General features: G+C 42.7%; 1 protein-coding gene across 5 annotated transcripts in view; it reads right to left on the bottom strand.

Annotated features, from left to right (window-relative positions):
* The window catches only part of MYO1B (myosin IB), a 160,258-nt gene that overhangs the window by 34,561 nt on the left and 102,502 nt on the right, over positions 1–23,195 (bottom strand). For all 5 annotated transcript variants that reach the window (XM_081908161.1, XM_081908159.1, XM_081908162.1 and 2 more), the window contains 8 exons: positions 12,414–12,512; positions 12,103–12,206; positions 10,704–10,851; positions 10,439–10,557; positions 9,076–9,162; positions 8,779–8,844; positions 4,491–4,595; positions 1,941–2,003 (listed from right to left, as the gene is read on the bottom strand). In XM_081908161.1, the coding sequence (XP_081764287.1) occupies positions 1,941–2,003; positions 4,491–4,595; positions 8,779–8,844; positions 9,076–9,162; positions 10,439–10,557; positions 10,704–10,851; positions 12,103–12,206; positions 12,414–12,512 (791 nt within the window). The remainder of the gene's footprint in view (positions 1–1,940; positions 2,004–4,490; positions 4,596–8,778; positions 8,845–9,075; positions 9,163–10,438; positions 10,558–10,703; positions 10,852–12,102; positions 12,207–12,413; positions 12,513–23,195) is intronic.

The following is a 23,195-nucleotide window of genomic DNA, read 5'->3' as shown; positions in this document are numbered from 1 at the left end:
TCTTATTGGGTGAGCAACACAGCCAAGCAACACAGTTGGAGCCTCCCTCCTCCCTGGCTGGCAGGGAGAGAGGGAGAGGAGCTGCTTCCTTTGAAATTTAAGGGACATAATTTAAGGGACATTTAAGGGACATCTATCAATAAGGGACAGCAGCGGGACATGGTGCTGGAATAAGGGACTGTCCCTTCAAATAAGGGACACTTGCCAGCTATGAGAAAACCCCTTCTAATGCCCTATTCCCCTGAGATCAGAGAGGAGTAGAAAGGTGCTTGGCAACTGCATCACTGAGCAGATGAATCTCTTCCTCCTCTTCCTGATGAGATGCAGAATAGGATAGTGTCTCTTAGCTGCAAATTTCTAAGCGTGTATCATTCACTGGTAGCACACCTATTCTTTTCCATTTTAAAATCCATGCCTTTTATTTCAACTGTTCCTTCTCAACTCCTTGCAATTTGAATTTCCGATACAAAGCTCAGCTATGATCCAAAGCGAGACAGTTGAAGGAAGACGCTGATCTCTCTGTCTCATTTTCTCTGTCTGGTGATGCTGGCTAAAGAACTGCTCCAGATTTCACTGTTGTCAAGGAACTAATGAGACTTAAAAGTGTGGGTAGTCAAGAGGAGCTGCTGTCTGCAAGTACATGCTGTATTTGAAACATACACTGAAAGACGCAAAGTGTTCCATTTAGCATTCAAAAGAGAAATGTTATTTATTGGGAAAAGAAACCTTTTTAAAAAGCTTGCCGCCTAATCCTCAAGAACAATGTTACTTTCATCTGGGCAATCCAGTCAGGTGGGTGGAATACAAATAGTAAAATAATAATAATAATTATTATTATTATTATTATTATTATTATTATTATTATTATTACTGCTGCTGCTGCAATACACGGGGCAGTTTATGAGACATGGACATTGGACGATGTCTCCATCAGCCTGCTCCCCTTAATCGCCATCTACAGCAGCCATTCCATCAGGGTAGGAGAGAGCTCCTCCACTCCTTGAAGTCTTTCCATTCTGGCTGGTGATTCTACAAACTCTGCAACTAAGAAATGGTTGCTGCACATTCTTTTTTTCCTCCTCTTCCCCCAATCCCTTTTCCTTTTGTGCTATGTCTTTTAGATTATAAACCTGAGGGAAGGGAATGTCTTCTCACTGACACTTGTAAGGTGCTCTGAGAGCAGGGTTTTGTTGTTGTTGTTGTTTATAATGGGAGGGAGAAAAATGCTTTTAAAAAAAATATGAATATTTTGCTCAATTTCACCCTTCAGAATGCTTTGCTACAAGCTTCTCCAGGCTAATGCCCTCCAGATCTTGTACCCATCATCCCTGACTATTGGCAATGCCAGCAGAGGCTGCTGGCACTGCAGTCAAAAAATCTCATCTGAAAGACACCAGGTTAGGGGAAGGTGGGCAAACAACACTATATACAGTGATAATTCCTTACTCCTTAAAGCACTATGCCACAATACATTCTTCAGAACTAAATAAATCATTATCATTATTATTTAAATTTTTACAGCACCCTTCATCCGATGATCACAGGGAGGTTCACAATATAAAAACACAAAAATTGCACACCATACACAGCTGTCAACTTTTCCCTTTTCTTGCGAGGAATCCTATTCGGAATAAGGGAATTTCCCTTAAAAAAAGGGAAACGCTGACAGCGATGATACCATAATAACACACAAAAACAATACCTCACCCCCAGTTTTAAACGCCATAGATGGTTAAAGTTAGGCAAAGGCCTGGGAGAAGAGGCATGTTTTTGCCTGGTGCCTAAAGATACGTAATGAAGATGGCCGGCATCCCTCCCTGAGGAGAGCATTCCACAGTCGGGGAGCCACCACAGAAACGGCCTGTTCCCGTGTGGCAGCCATCAAATCAAAAGAATGAGAACATTCCAGAAAATTTCATTTTTCTATAGTTATGACTTACATTTTCTATTAGGTCGCAAATTACAGCATTGTTGAAGTATTCAATGTGCGTCCACTCAATACCCTATAGAAACAAAACACAGAAATTGAAGAAGATAACCATGGCAGGAAGGCAGTCTGCTGAAATTTCACCCATTCCAACCAGAGCATATTTTAGTAAGCTAGGGGCTTGCCTTCTTTTATTCCTAGCACAATACCCCAGTTCCTCTGAACCCTAATAAGGCCACTGAAGACAAGGAAACCTTAAGGATATATGTGCTTTAATCACTTTTCAGCTCCCAGGCCTTAAACAGGCTTGACACCCACTTTTAAATTACAAGGAATTATGGGCTAGTGGGAAACCCCACAAGGCAGGCACCCAGAGCCAGGATCATACAAAGATGATAGTGACCACCAATATATGAATCTCCTTTGATGAAAGTGAGCTGATCTATTATGATATGGAGTGGGGGTGGGTCTGCAGTTTTTAAAGGAAATGAAGGGCTATATCCCCTTCTCCTCGTCACAGCAATTTGTGATCATCAGGACTTCAGCATTATGTCAAAACTTCAGAAGCTGCTAATGTTGCTGGAGCAAGATGAGCGTCCTTGAGCGGCTGCCAGGTTTGCTTTCCATTCCATTCCCCAATCTGTGTCAATTTCCCATGCACTTAACTGAAACAGAGCCAAAGCCCTTTTAGTGCAAAGCTTTGGGTCAATAATGTTTTTGTGCATCTTGGGAGCGTTTCTAAGGAAATTGACAATTTCATCTCAAGAACTGCTGCTGTGTTTTTTCCCTGCCTTCAGCCTTCTTCCTGAGGCAGAGATGACAAGCTGAAATAACACGGTCAGCATAGGCTATACAGTCCACTTTGGTGGTGGTTAACCATTTTTGAAAGTACGTCACAAACCAAATCTGAAGTGATGCTTAGCGCCACCCAGGTGCATATGGCAATATAAATGCAGCTTTCACCTCCCCAATATATCTGAGGTTTTGTCTCTACCCTACGTCTGTGCACAATTGTTGAAAAGGGTTTCAGTTGTGCAAACCAGTTACTGTAGTTGCTTTACATACAAAAGTGGCCAATCCATGGTTGTCCGAGGAAGATGTAACACTGGGGGGCGAAGCTAAAAGCAGAGCCCTTCTCCAAAGTAAATACAGTGGTACCTCGGGTTACAAACACCTCAGGTTACAAACACTTCGGGTTACAGACTCCACTAACCAGGAAGCAGTACCTCGGGTTAAGAACTTTGCCTCAGGATGAGAACAGAAATTGCCCCATTAGCTAAAGTGGTACCTCAGGTTAAGAACGGTTTCAGGTTAAGAATGGACCTCCAGAACAAAGTTCGTAACCAGAGGTACCACTGTACAGGTATGCCCTACAAGTAACTTGTGAACAGGGCTATAGGTTCATACACCAAAATCATTGTGTGGCCAAATGTCTGAAATTTAACTTTGGTACTTTCACCTGCCAACTTGCCATCAGAATTGTAGTGTTAAATAAATGCAGCTGTGAGGTATTTAGATTACAGTGGTACCTCGGGTTACATACGCTTCAGGTTACAGACTCTGGTAACCCAGAAATAGTACCTTGGGTTAGGAACTTTGCTTCAGGATGAGAACAGAAATCGTGCTCTGGCAGCCCGGCGGCAGCAGGAGGCCCCATTATCTAAAGTGGTGCTTCAGGTTACAAACAGTTTCAGGTTAAGAACAGACATCCAGAACGACTTAAGTACTTAACCCGAGGTACCACTGTAGTCTATAACATGTAAATGAAGGCGCTTACGACCTTGGGATTTTAAGCAAATCAGATTTAGAATGTGTTCTTTTCTTTAAAAAAATAAATCTAGTAGAATATAGTGCCTATATTCTATATATGGAATATAATTATATACAGAATATATCTACAGACACGGCACAGACATGGTGCTTTGCCCTGCATCCTTTTCAGCTAGCGGCTGAACGGATCCCCGTCACAAAACAAGGTACCAGTGTATAAGCATAAATTTGACTTTGGTTACTGGATTCTAGTAGACTGTCTAAATATTGTGGAGAAGTGTAAGGAGCCTGGGGAAAGTCAGGAAGAAAAGTGGGGAAGAAAATGCGGATTAGTGTCAGTGCTATTTTTCTAGAAAAAGAGGTACCATGAATGTTTCCCTTGTTCTCTTATAAGGACAATGGCACCCACCTGAGAGGCGCCAGAACTGAGTTTCGGCAAGTTCTAGCAGAAAAATAGCCGTGGGTAGAGTCGAGCCCAGTGAATCTCCTCTCTACCTGCCAACTTTGGATGCCATCGCCCACTCCACAAAACCATTTTGTGTCAAAAGGATACCACCTGGAGTAAAGACTTCACCTTAAATCAGTGTCCTTTCAACTGTCTATCTGGTTTCAGGGCTACTACTAATGCCTCACAAATAGAACATCAACATGGTAGTTCTGTTTTGTACCTGACAAGGTCATTGCAACCATCAAGGAAAAACATGTTAAAAGCTATTAAGGCAAACAGCAACAAGGACAAGGATTGTAGGTGCACAGAGGCAGATAGGTACACAAGGAAACAAACAGGTTTTACCTCTCGTATGTACTCTTCTTGCTCTTCCTTCAGGGTAAGCTCAATGAAGATCTGCTGCAGCTTCTCGTTGCAGTAGTTAATAATGAACTGTTCAAAGCTGTTATCCTACAAAACAAAGATAGGAAAGAGTGACAATGGCAACACATGGAAGCCTGGCAGCATATTTTTCCAAATATGAGCCCTATCCAAATCTCTGTCCTGCAAGCAGATTTTTGCAATGGGACTACCTTCTGGGATTTAATAAGATACGCACCTATTCTATGCACGACAGGATTTATATATATGCCTGAAGACCATTTGCTAATCACGCTTCGTACTGGGTGCTTGATTCAGGAGTACTACAGGTAGACAACTTATCACTTTTTACTCATCAGAAAGAAGTCAAAATTTCCCTTAAAAACAGCCTACCCAAAAGAAGTTAGAGGGCTAGAAATACACACAGATTCACAGCGTGTGAGCCCATAATTATGTTAATGACTAAAGCCAGACAATCGTATCTCAGTTTAACAAGCAGTGAAGTGACACAAGCCCCACGGATCCTTTCTTCGCTATATGAGCAAGCAAACCATGAGGTCTTCAGCTGACCATAGCTTCCTGTTTAATCTGAATCAGGAAAACTATGCGTATCGAGCACTGGACCAAGCCAGGATATTAAACTATGGTTTGAAGTGGATTTTTAAGATCCTGTCTTGCTCAACAGCTGGAAAACAAAGTTTCCCAGAAGGTTGAAATGATAAATCATTATTCATTAGAGGCTTCCTGGTTTAATTGCTGCTGGAAAGAGGGAGATGCATGCACAGGAAAAAGGCTGGTTCATAACCCAGATTATTAAAATGAGGCATCATCATCCAAACCAGCTATAAAACTTTTAATGCTTGCATGGGTCATTACTACATCTTCCAAGATAGGTGCTCAGACAAGACAAGTCACTATCACAAGCAGAAAATGGATGATGTGATACATGGGCCTTGGGCCTGATCCAGCAGCTTCTTCTTATGTTCTATTTTATGGTTCTACTTTATTTATTATGGTGCTGGAGGAGACTCTTGAGAGTCCCATGGACTGCAAGAAGATCAAACCTCTCCATTCTGAAGGAAATCAGCCCTGAGTGCTCACTGGAAGGACAGATCCTGAAGCTGAGGCTCCAATACTTTGGCCACCTCATGAGAAGAGAAGACTCCCTGGAAAAGACCCTGATGTTGGGAAAGATGGAGGGCACAAGGAGAAGGGGACGACAGAGGACGAGATGGTTGGACAGTGTTCTCAAAGCTACCAACGTGAGTCTGACCAAACTGTGGCAGGCAGTGGAAGACAGGAGTGCCTGGTGTGCTCTGGTCCATGGGGTCACGAAGAGTCGGACACGACTAAACAGACAACTTTATTTATTGAATGGTTCTCTCTTTTTTTTTACTTTTGTAAACCGCTTTAATATTTTTTGAGGTGAAATAGCAGTATTTAAATATTTTCAAATAAATAAATAAAAACAATAAAAACAAGAGCATGTTAGGTGTGTTTTCCAGGATAGAATGTATGCATATACCTACCTACCTACCTACATATATATAATATAGTCTGCATCAAATGTTGTTCATCCCTGAGGATAATACTTGATGCCATCTGATGAAGTGGACACTAGTCAATTAACACTTATCTCATAATAACGTTGTTTGGCCAAACTATACAGTCGTACCTTCGAAGACAAATGGAATCCGTTCCGGAAGTCCGTTCGACTTCCAAAATATTCAAAAACCAAAGCACGGCTTCCAATTGGGTGCAGGAAGCTCCTGCAGCCAATCAGAAGCCATGGAAGCCCCGTCGGATGTTCGGCTTCCAAAAATAGTTCGCAAACCAGAACAGTCACTTCCGGGTTTCGATCGTTCGGGAGCCAAAATGTTCGGGAGCTAAGCTGTTGCACTTCTGAGGTACATGACATTATAATACAACCTCTCTCTCTCTCTCTCTTGAAGTGTTACAAAGTACCGTATTTTTCGCCCTATAGGGCGCACCGGCCCATAGGGTGCACTTATTTTTGGGGGGGGAAATTATTTTTCCCCCGAGCCCCAAAGAGCAAAGAAGCCATGACAGCGAGCGGGATGGATCCCGCTAGCTGTCCTGGCTTCGTTTTTAGCCTTGGGTCTGGGGGTCTGGGAGCAAAGGCGAGGTTGCGCTCAACCTCGCCATCGCTCCCGGAGCTTGTGGGGCTGGGGGCGGGGGAAGCCTGAGCTTCCCCCGACACCAGCCCCCAGAACAGGCTTGCGGACATCTGCGCGAAGCACGGGGTGCGCTCTGGAGTGCGCCCCGTGCATCGGGCTGCAGGCTGCTGCCCGCAAGCCTTGGGAGCCCGGCGGGAACTCCCGCCGGGCTCCCAAGGCTTGTGGATAGCTTCCCGCAGCCTGGAGAGCAAGAGGGGTCGGTGCGCACCGACCCCTCTCGCTCTCCAGGCTTCGGCGAAACCCTGCATTTGCCCCATAGGATGCACACACATTTCCCCTTCATTTTTGGAGGGGAAAAAGTGCATCCTATAGGGCGAAAAATACGGTAACCCCTAAAATCCAGCTTTTTTAATATAAGGGTGATTATAATATAATATAATATAATATAATATAATATAATATAATATAGCCAGTATGTGAAAAACAAAGTTCTGAAGAGAAGGATTGTTTTGTTTTGTTTTGTTTTTAAAAGGCAATAGAATGAGCTGGCTGGTTGGCTGACAATAATCAGGAGTGCAACAGTCTGGAAGGACAGGGACGGGACGGGACGGGGTTGCAACTGTAGCAAAGGGAGGCTTCTTCCAAAAACAAACATCTGCTTCAGATGATGGATTTGCCCTTAGGATGACAGCAAGGGAACAGAAAGACACACATCATAACAGCTGTGCATCACCAACTCACCTGAGATACCATGTGCAATAAAATAGAATCCTGCATGCTATATGAAAAGATGTAATTAACATCCTGTTTACCTTGGCCCTTAATTTAAGGTGCCACAATTCTCTTGCGTCACTTTTCAATTTGATTTTTCATATCATATTGATTTTTTAAGGCAGTGGCTGCCTAGACTCCTCCACAGTAAGTTAAGAATTTTAAGGATGATTCATTTAAAGCCTTTGCCATTGACTTTAATGGAAACAGGATTGATGCCTGAAACTACACTCCCACCCTCTTATAATTTATTTTATCCATGAGCAGCATATTATTCTCTCCTCATATATTAAAATTCACATTTGTCCTTGCTGAATTTCAGCATATTAATGTTAGATGTCAGCTCAGCAGAAGAATCTTGTATTTCGCTGTCTCATATTTCCGTCTACTCTACCTCCCTGCATTGCTAAGCCAGTTTAAAAAAGGCAATATGGGTTGTAGGGACTATTTTTACGCCTCTTCCCTTCTGGCTGAAAAGGGGGGGAAATCGAGTTATGAAAAACATTTTGGATGGAAAAGTCACAGATAAGCCTGAATATAAGAAGCTGCAGTATACGTATTATATTCCTGGCATAATAGCCTTGGGCAGACACAAATTAACCTGACATCTCTCCTTGATCTGAAATGCACAGTTTGTTTTGCTTTCCATCTAGGTATAACCTTAACACTAAAAAAAAAATGCCATTCAAAGGGCACAGGAACAAATCGCCAGAATTCAGAATTTTGAGATTAAGTGTACACACATTGCTAAATCGCTATAAACTTTGGGCATTGCTTGTCCAATCTGATTTCTCATTGTGCATGATCTACAAGAGGAGGGACCTGGGCAAAATTAGCATTTTAGCCCTCTACAATATGAGTTATTACTACTTCCTTAAAATTTTAAATTTAAACATTTATATGCCACCTTTTTGTCAGAAACTCTTAGGAAGCTGAAGCAAAACCTAAAAACAGTGAGTCTTTTTCTGTGTGTATGATATGTGAGTGGAGGCCAGGGTTTTGGTCTGTACACTTGACATCTACCCTTATGAAGTTTACATGAAGAAAAATCAGTTTTATTTCCTCACAACTTTCCATGCCGATTGCTGATGGAGCTGTAGGCTTTTAAAAAAAATACTGAACCATATTTTATCTGGTTGTTCTTTTAGAGTTCTTATCTCTTGATATTTCAGGGTTAGTTTTAATGTTTTGCTATTGTTACCTATTTTTTCACTTTTTTGCACTGGTTGTACCTGCTTCTTGGTAGTCATTTTATTGTAGCTGGCTTGAGAAACTTTGTTGAGAAGGCTGGTTCAAAACAGAATGAATGAATAATTCACTACATCTTGCTACAAAGCAATAAGATTACAGTCAAAGCAAAGTACCTCAAAAATTTCAAAGCCGTAGATGTCCAAAACGCCCATGACTTTCTTTCTTACTTTCATTTGTGCCTTAAGAAAAGAAAAGTTATTTTCAGATGTTTATTAAAATTCAGCAAGGAATTAATTTTTTCTATGAAAACCATCATTATGACACAGAGGAAAAGCAGGGGTCAATTATATGAGTACATCTATTGTTTTCCTGCTAAACACTTTGCATTATTATGCCACAAACTGATGAGCATCTAGTTTAACTTGTCTGGCTTATTTGTTCTAAGTATACAGGATTTCAAAGAACACTACCTTAATGCTCTCATTGATTCTGGTCACAAGCCAGGAAAACAGTCTACTGTAAAGATTCTTTGCCAATGCATCCCGTGCATAGTATGCCTAATTAAAGAAAGAAGAAAAAAAGACACATGAATATTAGAAACATTTGGGGTTGGCCCAGGACTCTTTCTGGCTGTGGCACAGCATAAAGAGGAGAAAATCCACACACACAGGTGTTGCCTGTCGAATTATGAATATAAACAAACCGGCATGCTTTGCAGAAGTTTTGATACGCACGGGAATTTTCTAATAAATTGTTTTGACGTTGTCATTAAATCGTTATTACATCAATCTCCCACTCTGCTTCTGTAGGAAAGGCATAGGATTCTCAGGCTGTTTCCTATACAGGTAGCGACTAGTCCTTGATCGGCTTAGCTTTAGGAAGGAAGCTGCATCCTGTACCTTCGAGCTAAAGTCCATTTCCCGTGCAGTACGTACCTTATCAGCAAAAATGTACCGTATTTTTTGCTCCATAAGACGCACTTTTTTCCTCTTAAAAACTAAGGGGAAATGTCTGTGTGTCTTATAGAGTGAATGTGTGGTCCCTGGAGCTAAATTGCCGAAGTGCGTTTCCATGCGCTGCTTTGGTTCGCCAGAAGCGGCTTGGTCATGCTGGCCACATGACCCGGAAGCTGTACGCCGGCTCCCTCGGCCAATAAAGCGAGATGAGCGCCGTAACCCCAGAGTCGGTCACGACTGGACCTAATGGTCAGGGGTCCCTTTACCTTTTTTAGAGAAGACAAAGTTTAGTGTGCAGTTAAAGAATGTAATCTAAGAACCAGAATGGGGGGGACCAGAGGTCATGTTGAATCCAAATACAAATTGTTTCATACATCAAGCACCAACTATGGAATGAATGTTTGTTTTTGTTTTTATTTTCTGTTGATCACTTATGTTACACAGTTTTAAAAACCAATAAAGCATAAAAATACATATGCAAAGTTTATCTTGACCATGTGGTCATGTGACTCCCATGTACTCCCCTCCAGTGTGAGATTGTGTGGTACAAAAGTGACTCCAACACGGCTGACTAAAGGGGTGCCTTAAGAAATTGCAGAAACTCATAAAATTCAACTACAATAATCAATTCTGGAAAGCAACTGATAGCCTGTGATCCTAGTTAAAGATACAAGAGCCCACTTTGAGGTAGGAACTGGCACCCACAGTAGTTATCCATATTTCCATAATGAAATAATAGGAAAATACAGATCCTTCAAGAGGGGCCACAGAAGTTCCTCTTTTCAGGTCACATTTTATTCATTGTGACAAAGGAAAATTCCCCTATGTTTTCTACCAGAAAGAAAAAAACATATTCACAGTAGTAATTCAATATTACCTGAGACACATTTAAGGTTGTAGAGACTTTCTCCTGCTTGGCTTCAACGGTGCGGAAGCTGAAAGCTCTCTCCAGCACTGACTGATCAATGCCTGTCAACTCACATATTTCTTTGAGCTCTATGGAAGCAAATAATCTCAATTTAAAATCATTCCTACCTCCCTAGGCAGCAAGTACATTCAGAAATCAGGGGGTGGGTGGGTGTTAAACCAGTTATCAAAGTGTGGGTAGATTTGATTGGATCAGAATATATTATTTGAATTACCATTTTTATCCTTGATTTTACTTTCATCCAAACCATTCACTCGAGATTCAGGTTTGAATTCGATGTTTCCCAGTTTTAAGACGGCCGCGACAACTTCAAAAACTGACTGCGTTTCATGGTCCATAAACCCCACGATCTGCATGGCATTCTAGAATAGGGAAATCAAGTTTTATTCGTCGCATTGATTTATCCTGCCTGTCCTTTCTCCAAAGAGCACAAGCTGGTACACGGTGGCAGGGCTGTCTTAAGCATATGAGGTGCCGGGGTGCAAAGATCCGCCTGTTGGCCCCTCCCCCCCGGTTGCCCAGTCCCAGGCACACAGGAGGGCGGAACTGGCCGCCCGCCTCAGTGTCTCGCTGGCTCAGTCGTCCCCAAACTTGCGGCGCAGAGCTGCCCACAGCAGAAGAGCCCACGGCGGCGCTCCAACCAATGGACGAGCTCTTCCCCGGACTCAACTCTCGGGCCCCGGACTCTTGGCTTGGTGCCCCTGAGAGCCCGGCGCTGGGGTGCCCCACACCCCTAGCACCTATGGGTAAGACATCCCTGCACAGTGGTCCTCTTCCCCACCCACCTCTCCATTTCATTTTATCCTCACAACCAACTATTATTAGTTTATTTAAAATATGCTTAAAATGCCCTTCAGCCTTACAGATACCAAAGTAGCATTAAACTGTGTCTTTCTGCCACTTCCAAATACACTGAACAGGCAGGCCACAGAAACAAAGCAAACACTCATTTGGAAGTCACAAAAAGCCATTGCTTATCCTGAGAGGAATGGCCTCATGTCACACCAGAGAAGGGGAAAGGAGCAGAATGAGTTCAGAAACTTTTAACTAACCATAGCTTGCTGTGTCATCTGAACTCAGCAAACTGTGGTTAATCTTAACTATGCCTAGTGTAAAAAAAAAGTCAGCTTCGAACCCTGGTTTATGAAACCGGCTTATTTAAGCTAATAAAAGCTAAGTAAACCATAGTTTCATGTCTCGATAATGTGGAATCCAAATGTAGCCTTTATTGTAACAAGTTTTGTAAAAAAAAAAAAAAGTAACACTCATGTATTATTATGAGATACAAATTTTATTATTATTTGTAATAAATAATTTTATTTATTATTATTATATACAAATTTATAAACCACTTCACAGCCTCAGGCCACAGAAGCTTGCTTATGGTAGCAGAAGTGAAATCTGATGGTGTGATCCATCAAAAGATATTTGGGATATTAAAAGTTACTTCTGCTACCATAAGCAACTTTTAATATCCCAAATATCTTTTGATGGATCACACCATCAGATTTCATGTTTTTATGCTGCTGATCATCTTGGCTGACTCAACAATTTAGCAAAATTATAAAATGAAGTCAAGTTTGAACTAATACGGAATCTGCACCAATTCTTACCCGAACCGTTCTGAAATTTGCAGCGTCATCTACTCCATTCACTTTTGCAGAGTCCAGGCTAAGGTAGTTGTATCGACTGAAGTCCCTCTCCAGCTTAAGTTTTTCTACGAAATGAAAACAGGCCTTGTTAACAGCTAAATTCCCTGACCCACTATTACTCTTAATAGCAGTGAGAATTGAAGCTGCTTAACATGTGTGTGCACTGAAAGGCACACAAACCACGGAAATCAATTATGGAGACTTCGGTTAACTTATGCAACTTCATGTGCAATTCTATTAGACATTTAAAATACCACCAGAGTTGTACTCACTGAGCAAATCTTCCGATCCTCCAGACAATATCTGATAAAAAATGTGGAAATTCCTTTCACCTCTTGGTTGTTTAACAACACGAGACTTTTCCAACAGATCTAAAAAAGCAAGATGCCACAGAAATTATTTTTCCACTCCTCTAGTCCGCCTCTCTTTTGCCACTATCACACCTGTATCAGAGAACTGTACAAACACATTCCCATTATTTATTTTTTATGTAAGAGAAGTGTGGCACACTGTGGGGTTGAGTCAGATCTGCGCTCATACATATAATCAATGAGCATTTTAGGTTGTTTTTATTCTGATTTTTCTGCTTTGTGTTAATGCTTGTCTCTGCAACTTGCTTCGAGTTCACATTTCGGGGGGCGGATTGACTAACAAGTAAACAGTCACTTACTGTATTTGTCCATGTATAAGACGCCCCCATGTATAAGACACTCCCTATCATTGAGGACTCCACATTAAGAAAATGGGGGGAGGATTGCCCATAGTTGTTGAGCTTTTTAAAGGGGGAATTGCCACCTACCGTCTGTCCCCTCGCCAGCGGAAGCCGCCAATCGCCCGCCCAATTGCCACAGTGCCAGCCAATCAACACCAGCCCTTGCCACAGCAACCAATAACACGCCCAATAGCCACTGACAATCTCTGGCTCGTGGCACCAACCAATCCTAGGTCGTCCCCCCCATGCACTATCTGTGTATAATAATAATATACAGTGGTACCTCGCAAGACGAATGCCTCGTAAGACGAAAAACTCGCAAGACGAAAGAGTTTTTCGTTTTTTGAGTTGCTTCGCAAGACGAATTTCCCTATGGGCTTGCTTCGCAAGACGAAAACGTCTTGCAAGTTTGTTTCCTTTTTCTTTTTCAATGCATTCCTATGGGAATCCGTGCTTCGCAAGACGAAAAATTCGCAAGACGAAAAAACTTGCAGAACGAATTAATTTCGTCTTGCAAGGTACCACTGTAATAATAATTTATTATTTATACCCCACCCTTCTGGCTGAGTTTCCCCCAGCCACTCTGGGTGGCTCCCAATCAAGTGTTAAAAACAATACAACATTAAATAGTATAAGACTACTCCCAATTTTTTACATTATTTTTTAATAACAAAGCCTCGTCTTATACACCGAAAAGTACGGTATGTTGGGACACTCTGAAACCATCGCTGCAGAGCATGCCCTACCTGCTGCCATCTCTTAAATATGAAATACAATAAAGTGTGGCTGGATAATCTAGCAATACATACACATTTTCCATCCATATTCAAACAAATGGGTGAAAAATCTCTCCAAGGCATACCTCTGGCCTTCTTCCATTACACAAATTAATCTGCTAAAGTATAGTTTGAATACAGCCTGCGTCAAACCAAGGACTTAAGCTAGATTACTTTGGAAACTCTTCAAGCTTATGTCTGGGTAGAATGAATAGGGGCAATAAAAGCCCCACTCTTGCAGTGACACCCAGTCAAACGCAAGCAAACATATCTATCGTTCACTCCTTCACCTTGTCTCTCAAATGCAGATTTGCTATAAGCCTTTACCCTCAAAGGGTATATTTGCATGCCAAATGCAACTTATCCCCATCGGGCTACTGCTGTGTTTTACGCTACATTAACATTCAGAACAAGAAGCCATACAATAAGGCCTATTAATATTTCAGCACATTACCAGCAGCGTTTTGTCTTCATGTCACCTGCTGCTATTAGAAAAGTAAATATACAGGGGCCTTTCCACAAAGGATGCTCAGAATGAAAGCACTGTTGTTCTGCGTCGCAGAACTGGGTAGAACATTTAGAAAGGCAGTTTATGCTTCAATAAAGAAATCTGTATAAATGAACGTATCTCTGGAGCTCGAAGCAAGGGTATCATTCTCCCCCTTTAAACCCAAGAATGTGCTAATGAAGTCAAGCACTAATATTTGGAGAATGCAATTTGTTATTGAAGAGTATGTTGTTGTTGTTTAGTCGTTTAGTCGTGTCCGACTCTTTGTGACCCCGTGGACCAGAGCACGCCAGGCACTCCTATCTTCCACTGCCTCCTGCAGTTTGGTCAAACTCATGCTGGTAGCTTCGAGAACACTGTCCAACCATCTCGTCCCCTGTCGTCCCCTTCTCCTTGTGCCCTCCATCTTTCCCAACATCAGGGTCTTTTCCAGGGAGTCTTCTCTTCTCATGAGGTGGCCAAAGTATTGGAGCCTCAGCTTCAGGATCTGCCCTTCCAGTGAGCACTCAGGGCTGATTTCCTTCAGAATGGAGAGGTTTGATCTTCTTGCAGTCCATGGGACTCTCAAGAGTCTCCTCCAGCACCAGAATTCAAAAGCATCCATTCTTCGGCGATCAGCCTTCTTTATGGTCCAGCTCTCACTTCCATACATCACTACTGGGAAAACCATAGCCACTACTGGGGAAAAAACCACTACTGGGAAAACCATTGAAGAGTATAGTGTGCAACATTTACGTGATCTTTGGTTTGACATGGAAAACTCTGATCCTAATCCTTTGTTTCCTTAGGGGTTATCTTTGGGAGAAGAAACGGCTAAGGAGTAAACCCAGAGTAGAGGTCCTAAGACAGTTGGATGGTGCCCTTGAGGAAACTCCTGCAGCCAAGCTGGTACCAAACGTCTTGCTCTGCTTTCCTTTGAACCACATCAGTGAGGCTGGGAGGAGGGTCCTGTCGTCTGGGGAGCCCAGGACCTCCATACACACTTGTGTCCTGAAGAGGTCATGCGGGAGGCAGCCATTGTAAGTTACCAGTCTCTGCAACTACAGAAGGTGTGGTGATTCTCCACTGGTTTGACCTCACCACTGGAGGTTCACTATCATTGTCTCTCGAGACAGACAGATGCCAACAATAGGTTTGATGTGACCATGATAGTTGAAGCAACAACAATGAACTATGTGATCTTTGCAATCAATACGACCATAATTAACAACAATGCATGATTTACACACCCAGTAAAGTCAAGTGATTATCTTTCAAAGGGCTGCCATATTCCCAAAAGTGAAAATCGGGACAGAGCTGTTGAGCTTCTTCCTTCCTTCCTTCCTTCCTTCCTTCCTTCCTTCCTTCCTTCCTTCCTTCCTCCCTTTCTTTCTTTCTGAGCTTTTTTTCCCCTCCCAAAACCAAAATTGGTTTGGGGCCCTTTCTTTGATTTTTTAAGATTAAAAAAATTAACCCAACTTGCCATACGCCTGGGTTTCACCGGACATTCTGCTGATTTGTCAAAAATCTGCCCAGACGCCATTTTTCATGGCGATTCCCGGATGTTGCCAGGAAAACCCGAACATTTAGCAGCCCTTTCTTTCAACAAGCCAAGTTTTAAGAACTGGACAAATTCATATTTCAAACCAGGTAATCATGAACTAAAGCAACAAGCCCCACACACCCATTCTCTACACAGGAGTACTTGTTTGCTTGCTGAGTCCAGAGACTGAGGGTATCCATTGCGCAATAGCTGTGCCTGCTATTCAAAAGGAGCACACAAGGTGCATGTCAAGTGTTAGGTCAACGTCTTTGTTAAGCCTCTTCATGTATCATAGCACTCTGTTGTGGTTTAATAGCTTATAACCTGTAGACCCAAAGTTGGGATGTTGCACTGACTTCATTCATAAAACTTTTAAAACCTCCAGTCATGATTATGTGTCAAGTTCTGTGTCTGGGGTGGAAAGCCAGGATAGTACCTGAGCTGAGAAGTCTGTGCTCTCTCTCTGAAAAGTGTACCAAATACACTGTTCATTTTGTCTCGGATCATTTACCAAAGTAGGCTCCTTTTACATATAGCCACATACTTTTTTTTTACATATAATCACATACTTTGTCATGTGACAAAGTTCCCGTTTACTCACACACATGCAACAAATTTTTTGTAATCGTCACTTGATGTGGCTGCAGTGTAACAGAGAAAACCACCAACACATGGATCGGGTCACTTGAAGGTGTCTTGCCATTCAAATGATCACATCACTAAATAATAAATAACAACAACAACAACAACAACAACAACAACAACAACAACAACAACAAATTATTTATACCCCGCCCATCTGGCTGAGTTTCCCCAGCCACTCTGGGTGGTTCCGAATCAAGTGTTAAAAACAGTACAGCATTAAATATTAAAAACTTCCCTGAACAGGGCTGCCTTCAGATGTGTTTTAAGGATAGGATAGCTGCTTATTTCCTTCACTGAAGGGAGGGTGTTCCACAAGGTGGAAGCCAGGGAGGGAATGGGGAGAATTCATGGGGTTGTCTTCATCCAAGTAGTTATGGTATTCACACATATACTATAGACAAACACCAGTGCACCATGGGTAACCGGGACCAACAGAGTATTATGTATAATAAAAGCGTACCAAGGACAAAGAACCCAAGAACTGGGTTTTATTTCAGTTTACTCTTGTGCTCTAAGATTTAGATGTCTGCTAGTCCCCTTTGCACTCCAATTCTGTACAGATTTATGTACGATTAACTTCAATAGGTATTAGAACAACTCGGAACACATATCCACATGCCCTGACATGCCTGAAAGATTATACTGCAAAACACTGGGCAGGAATGATAAGACCTGTTGGTGCTCTTTATAATACTGCAATTTCACCAAAAGTATCTGGAAATGGACACAGCTGATGGAAGGGCAACGTGCTAAATGCAGCAGTGATTGGATTCCATAAGCCTATGTTTCTGTTTTCATTTTTCCACTTTGATCTAGGTGCTAATAATAATAATAATAATAATAATAATAATAATAATAATTATACCCCACCCATCTGGCTGGTATGCAACAAAGTTTTACTCAGAATAAATCCAGGAAAATGAATGTCCCTAACTTAGTTTGTTCATTTCAGTGGGTCTACTCAAAGTAAAGCTTAGTTGACGACAACCCATAGCCTTTATAGGTAAAGGTAAAGGGACCCCTGACCATTAAGTTCAGTCACAGACGACTCTGGGGTTGTGGCGCCCATCTCGTTTTACTGGCCAAGGGAGCTGGCGTTTGTCCGCAGACAACTTCCGGGTCATGTGGCCAGCATGACTAAGCCGCTTCTGGTGAACCAGAGCAGTGCACAGAAACACTGTTTACCTTCCTTCTGGAGTGGTACCTATTTATCTACTTGCACTTTGACGTGCTTTTGAACTGCTAGGTTGGCAGGAGCAGGGACCGAACAACGGGAGCTCAGCCCGTCGTGGGGATTCGAACCGCTGACCTTCTGATCAGCAAGCCCAAGGCTCTGTGGTTTAACCCCACAGCGTCCCCATAGCGCCCCCACAGCCTTTATACCGTACAGTAAAGTGCCAACTTCATATCTGTCATTTTGGGTCACATTCCATTTAGGAGAGGCTAAATGCCATGGCTCTTTCTGCTTTACTCCATTCTAGAAAATACTGTTAGAAACAAAAGTGCAAGGGTAAAAAAATTATAATCAGAGATATTCTCCTTCACATATGCAATCCATGCTAGAGACCACAGCATGAGAAGACATCTGCATACAGAGGTGACTGTTGCAAAGTAGACATCTGTAAAAAGATGCAACAGACATAGGCAAGCTGTTCTGCATCTAGGAATTTACTAGCTTTTCAGCCGCTCAATCTACTGTTCGCCATAAGTATTTTCTCTCCCGTTTCAGAATGACTACACACCAAAGGAATTCCGCGGTATCTCCTTGCTTTTGTCAAACACTTACGGACCTCATGTGCAAATCGTTCTAAAACCAGCGTAAGTGTACTTGTTCGAAGGGAGAGTTCAGCTGGTGAAAACACTGCACACAAGGCCTGGCTGCAATTACTTACATGCCCCTAGAGAGATTTATATAAACAGTTTCCTGAAAACGTTCAGCTGATTCTGTTAGAAGTACCAGTCTCTCTCGGATTGTCTTTAGGAGGGAAGTTAAAGCAATTAAGAATTTCCATAGAGGAACATTCACAGCACTTGTCCTTACAGGATTATTTTTTTCCAGAAAGTAGTTATAAGCAGGAAGCCAGATATTTACTATAACAGGCAACTACCATTCCCCGTCTTATTTGAAACAGAGCTTAGGTTATGCCCGTTTTGTAGATCCCAAGCATGCAGCACAGCCTATAGATCCTTTAAAAAAACTGGTAAGGAATCTTCAAAACACTCATTACAGTGGTATCTCGGGTTAAGAACTTAATTCGTTCCGGAGGTCCGTTCTTAACCTGAAACTGTTCTTAACCTCAAGCACCACTTTAGCTAATGGGACCGCCACCACACAATTTCTGTTCTCATCCTGAAGCAAAATTCTTAACCTGAGGAACTATTTCTGGCTTAGCGGAGTCTGTAACCTGAAGCGTCTGTAACCTGAAGCGTCTGTAACCCAATGTACCACTGTATACTGATGGTTATCAACTCTGCATTAAGAAACAAAGATTAAATATTTTAGACATGTTTTCACCCAAAAAGAAAGTGCAAAAGGCGCACAGCAATACAGTGGTACCTCGGGTTAAGTACTTAATTCTATCTGGAGGTCCGTTCTTAACCTGAAACTGTTCTTAACCTGAAGCACCACTTTAGCTAAAGAGGCCTCCTGCTGCCGCCACACTGCCAGAGCACGATTTCTGTTCTCATCCTGAAGCAAAGTTCTTAACCCAAGGTACTATTTCAAGGTTAGCAGAGTCTGTAACCTGAAGTGTATGTAACCTGAAGCATATGTAACCCGAGGTACCACTGTATAGGAAATAAAGTGTGTTTGCACACCAGCAGGCTAGCACACCAAGCTCCCCATTTGCCATTCACCCATTACTTGCCGGACTTATCACAAAATACATCCTGCAGGGCTCATTTAAATGCAAGCAGAGAGGTGGTGAGAAGAATGTGCATGTTGGCAAATTTTGTATATTTATCTACAAGGCTGCTAAGTGCTGGGCGTGGGATGTGGGGGGAAGGGAGGATCACAAGAGGTGAAGTTACAAGGAACCTGGCAGAGGGCCTTCTCAGTAGTGGCACCCACCCTGTGGAACGCCCTTCCATCCGATGTCAAGGAGATAAATAACTATAAAACTTTTTAGAAGAAATCTGAAGGCAGCCCTATATAGGGAAGTTTTAAACGTTTGATGTTTTATTACGCTTTTGTATTTGTTGGAAGCTGCCCAGAGTGGTTGGGGCAACTCAATCAGATAGGGCAGGGTACAACTAATAAAATTATTACTATTAAATTATTGGTGCTAGTGGGAAGATACATCTCCTCAGAAGGAGGCACGGCTAACAGTTTATTAGCTCAAGTCAAATATCAAATTGCTTGATGGTAAATGTACATCTAACAGAAAACGTTGAAACCCTGCAGGCAGTATAAGATGCTGAAGGTTATTTAAGTTTCCTGTTGTCTCTGGGGCAGTAACTGCAACCTGCCAATGATGTAAGAATAACTCATTTATTTCCTATGCAGCACTACATCTTACTATTTGTGCATTCTGCCACACATCCACCACCATCTGCTTGAGGAAATTTCACCCCTCCCATATCCAAGAATCTGCTGATGTTCTCTGCTGATTCTCCAGAGAGGAGGGGCGGTTTCTGCTCTCTACTTATTCCGCTCCAGCCTCACATCAAAGTGTCGGAGAGACAGAGAGACTGAGCGTTAGAGAGAGGTCGTGTGTATAGATAAGGTTGCTGCTAAGAGCAGCTGCAGACACTCAGTGCAGTTCAGCATTTCGGTTTAGACCTCATTTAGCTCTGTATATAGTTGTGTATTATAGTTGTAGATAGAATAAAGAAGATATTCTACAGAGCTGCTCTCCGAGTCGTTTATGCTCTGCTATACTCTGCTGTGCGACGACAGTCTTCTTGTGGAAGTGAATCCGGTGCTCACAACTCTAAGCTGTGAGTCCACAGCACTTTGACCTGTTCCTGTGCAGAAGGTGGTCTCTGGAAGTGCTACCCAGCTCGCCTAGCCCAGTCGGGGCTGAAGTGGATGAGTCCAGTTGGTGACACTGGCTCAAGGGCGATGCTGACACTGCTACACCCCAAATTTCCCCCTACCCTACAGCAGTATGGTACAGAGGATGAAGCTGCCATCATAGGGTGAAACTTCACCCCAGGATTTTTCTCTGTATAGGCTCACAGTAGTGATATGCCCGGCCACAGGATTTAAAAAGCAGTGCTCAGCACTATGGTCATGTTTGCATGTCAGGATAAGCCATAGTTGCTGGCTTATCGCTGTTGACCATGCAAAACCAGTGTGCTTGCACATGCTACCTGATTGCTCCTGGCTTGGCACGGACAGGAGAAAAAAACTAAGAAGCTTATGTAGCTTCTGAACCTTTTAAAAAGCCAAGACAGTGAGAGAACTCTGGGACACAATATATAATGAACTTAAAAAAAATAATCTTTAAATGTTCATTTCAAAAAAAATCAATAGGAGCCTTCCTATTAGGCATTATGGCTACTGAAATCCCCCCCCCCAAAAAAAAATTAGAAGAATCTTCACGTATGTGACAACGGCGGCTAGAATTTTAATAGCAAAAAAAATGGAAAGGAGAAGTGCTACCCACCAAATTAGACTGTCAGGTGAAGATGATAGAATATATAGAATTAGCCAGAATGACTGGAAGATTAAGAGACGACTCAAAACAGAGATTAAATAAAGAATGGAATGTCTTTAGAGAGTATATAAAACAGTACTGTAAAAATCTAAATGCTTTTACCGGTCTGGACTGAATCTTGCAAGACAATAGAGGAACAAATAATAAAGTATTTTAAAATATTTAGAAAGAAGAAATATAAATGTATGAAGTGGAAAATAAAGTTTAGATAACACAAGGGGATGAATGGAAGTCAAGAGAATATGTGATGTTTTTGGTGTTTTAGTTTGTTGTTATTGTTTTGTTTTGTTTTGTTTTGTTTGTTGTGTTGTGTTGTGTTTTGGTTTTGGTTTGCTTTTGCAAAATGTATTGTATGTATTGTTCTAATAAAGTTGATAGATGATAGATAGATAGATAGATAGATAGATAGATAGATAGATAGATGATAGATAGATAGATGATAGATAGATGATAGATAGATAGATAGATGATAGATAGACAACAAGCCATAGTTAAAGGCTGGCTAGTCTACATACAGAAACACCACCTCTTTTAAATGTGTACAATTGGTAAGCCATGCCACAAAAAAACACCTTTGGGATGCTTTTCTCATCTATTATACAACAGTTAACTTCTCCTCCTTTCATTTGCGTTACAAATTGAATTCACATTTGGGAAAGGAATGACTACATAACAGAAGCAAGAAATAAATGTCAGTAGTATAATATATTCTAAATGGTCCAGGAACAGTTATTTTTAGTCACTTCCTCTTCTTCCATTGCACAGTAGGGACCATCCTGGCTAACCAGTCTTTCCCTCCCTTTTCTTTCCATTTTTTGTGTGGCAAGCAACAGAGTTGAAAGCTAAATATAAACATGCAGCCTGACAAGCCACACACTTCCTTCCAAGACATGTGTGTCATCCCAAAGTGCTACTGAGGGGAAAGGGGGGGTGGGGGGTCTTGGACAGAGGAAATCTGGCCAGACAAGGATTACCGCCTCTTCACCAGAGCAGTAGCAAATTCAGAACTGGATGGGAGCAGGAAAAAACAGAGCATTGTTAGCAGTTTTGTTAACCCTTTAGAATGGTGCATACAAAGCTACTGAAACAAGCAGTTAGTTGTTTAAAAGGTAAAGGTAAAGGGACCCCTGACCATTAGGTCCAGTCGTGACCGACTCTGGGGTTGCGGCGTCATCTCGCTTTATTGGCCGAGGGAGCCGGCGTACAGCTTCTGGGTCATGTAGCCAGCATGACTAAGCCACTTCTGGCAAAGCAGAGCAGCGCACGGAAACGCTGTTCACCTTCCCGCCGGAGCGGTACCTATTTATCTACTTGCACTTTGACGTGCTTTCGAACTGCTAGGTTGGCAGGAGCAGGGACTGAACAACGAGAGCTCACCCCGTCGCGGGGATTCGAACCGCTGACCTTCTGATTGGCAAGTCCTAGGCTCTGTGGTTTAACCCACAGCGCCCCCCGCGTCCCTGTTAGTTGTTTTGTGTGGCAAGCAACAGAGTTGAAAGCTAAATATAAACTAAACTACAAAGGGACCCCGAGGATATTCTAGCCCAGGGGTCAGGAAACTAAGGCCCGCGGGCCAGATCAGGCCCATTTCCCTTCAGGATCCAGCCTGCAGACTGTCCGTGGATCGGTGTGGGGATTCTGTTTGTTCAGACTGTGCCATTTTCCCCCCTGCGCCATTCCATTCCCCCCCCTCCCTCACACACACCACGGTGGTGCCTCCTCCCTCCCTCCTCCTGGCTTCTCCCCACCCTGCCTAGAGGAGGAAGGGGGCTGGGCTGAGCTGGCTGAGCGCCATTTTAAGCAGCCCCTCTCCGGAGCCAGCCCTTTCGCGCAATTCATCTTTCCACCGTGCCCGCCGCCCTGGTGCTCCTGTGTGCCAGAGAGCGGAGCGGACGAGCTCGCTCTGCCTACCCACAAGAAGCAGGAGCAGTGGTGGTGGTGGCAGCAGCAGCCCCTGGGAAGGAGGGAGGAGGACTGCTTGCCCCTGTTATGTACTGAAGTTCTCACCCTGGGCCAGCAGGGGGATACTGTAGATAGCTCAGGTCCACATATGCAAATAAGGGATCGAAAGTGACGTTCAGTGATTGGATAGTTACAGAAAATGGTAACTGTTGCATTCTAGCGGAGCTCTACATAAGCAGGCTGGCTGAACCCTTCAGTTCAGTTCTGTTCTGGCCTGTGAATAAACAAGAGCTGTTTGAAGAATCGCTCTGTCGTCTGATATGTTCAC

The sequence above is a fragment of the Podarcis melisellensis genome (assembly GCF_964234715.1).
Source record: "Podarcis melisellensis genome assembly, chromosome: 1".
Classification (NCBI taxonomy): domain Eukaryota; kingdom Metazoa; phylum Chordata; class Lepidosauria; order Squamata; family Lacertidae; genus Podarcis; species Podarcis melisellensis.
The sequence above is the reverse complement of the archived record's forward strand: the minus strand, read 5'-3'. Positions and strand labels throughout refer to the sequence as shown.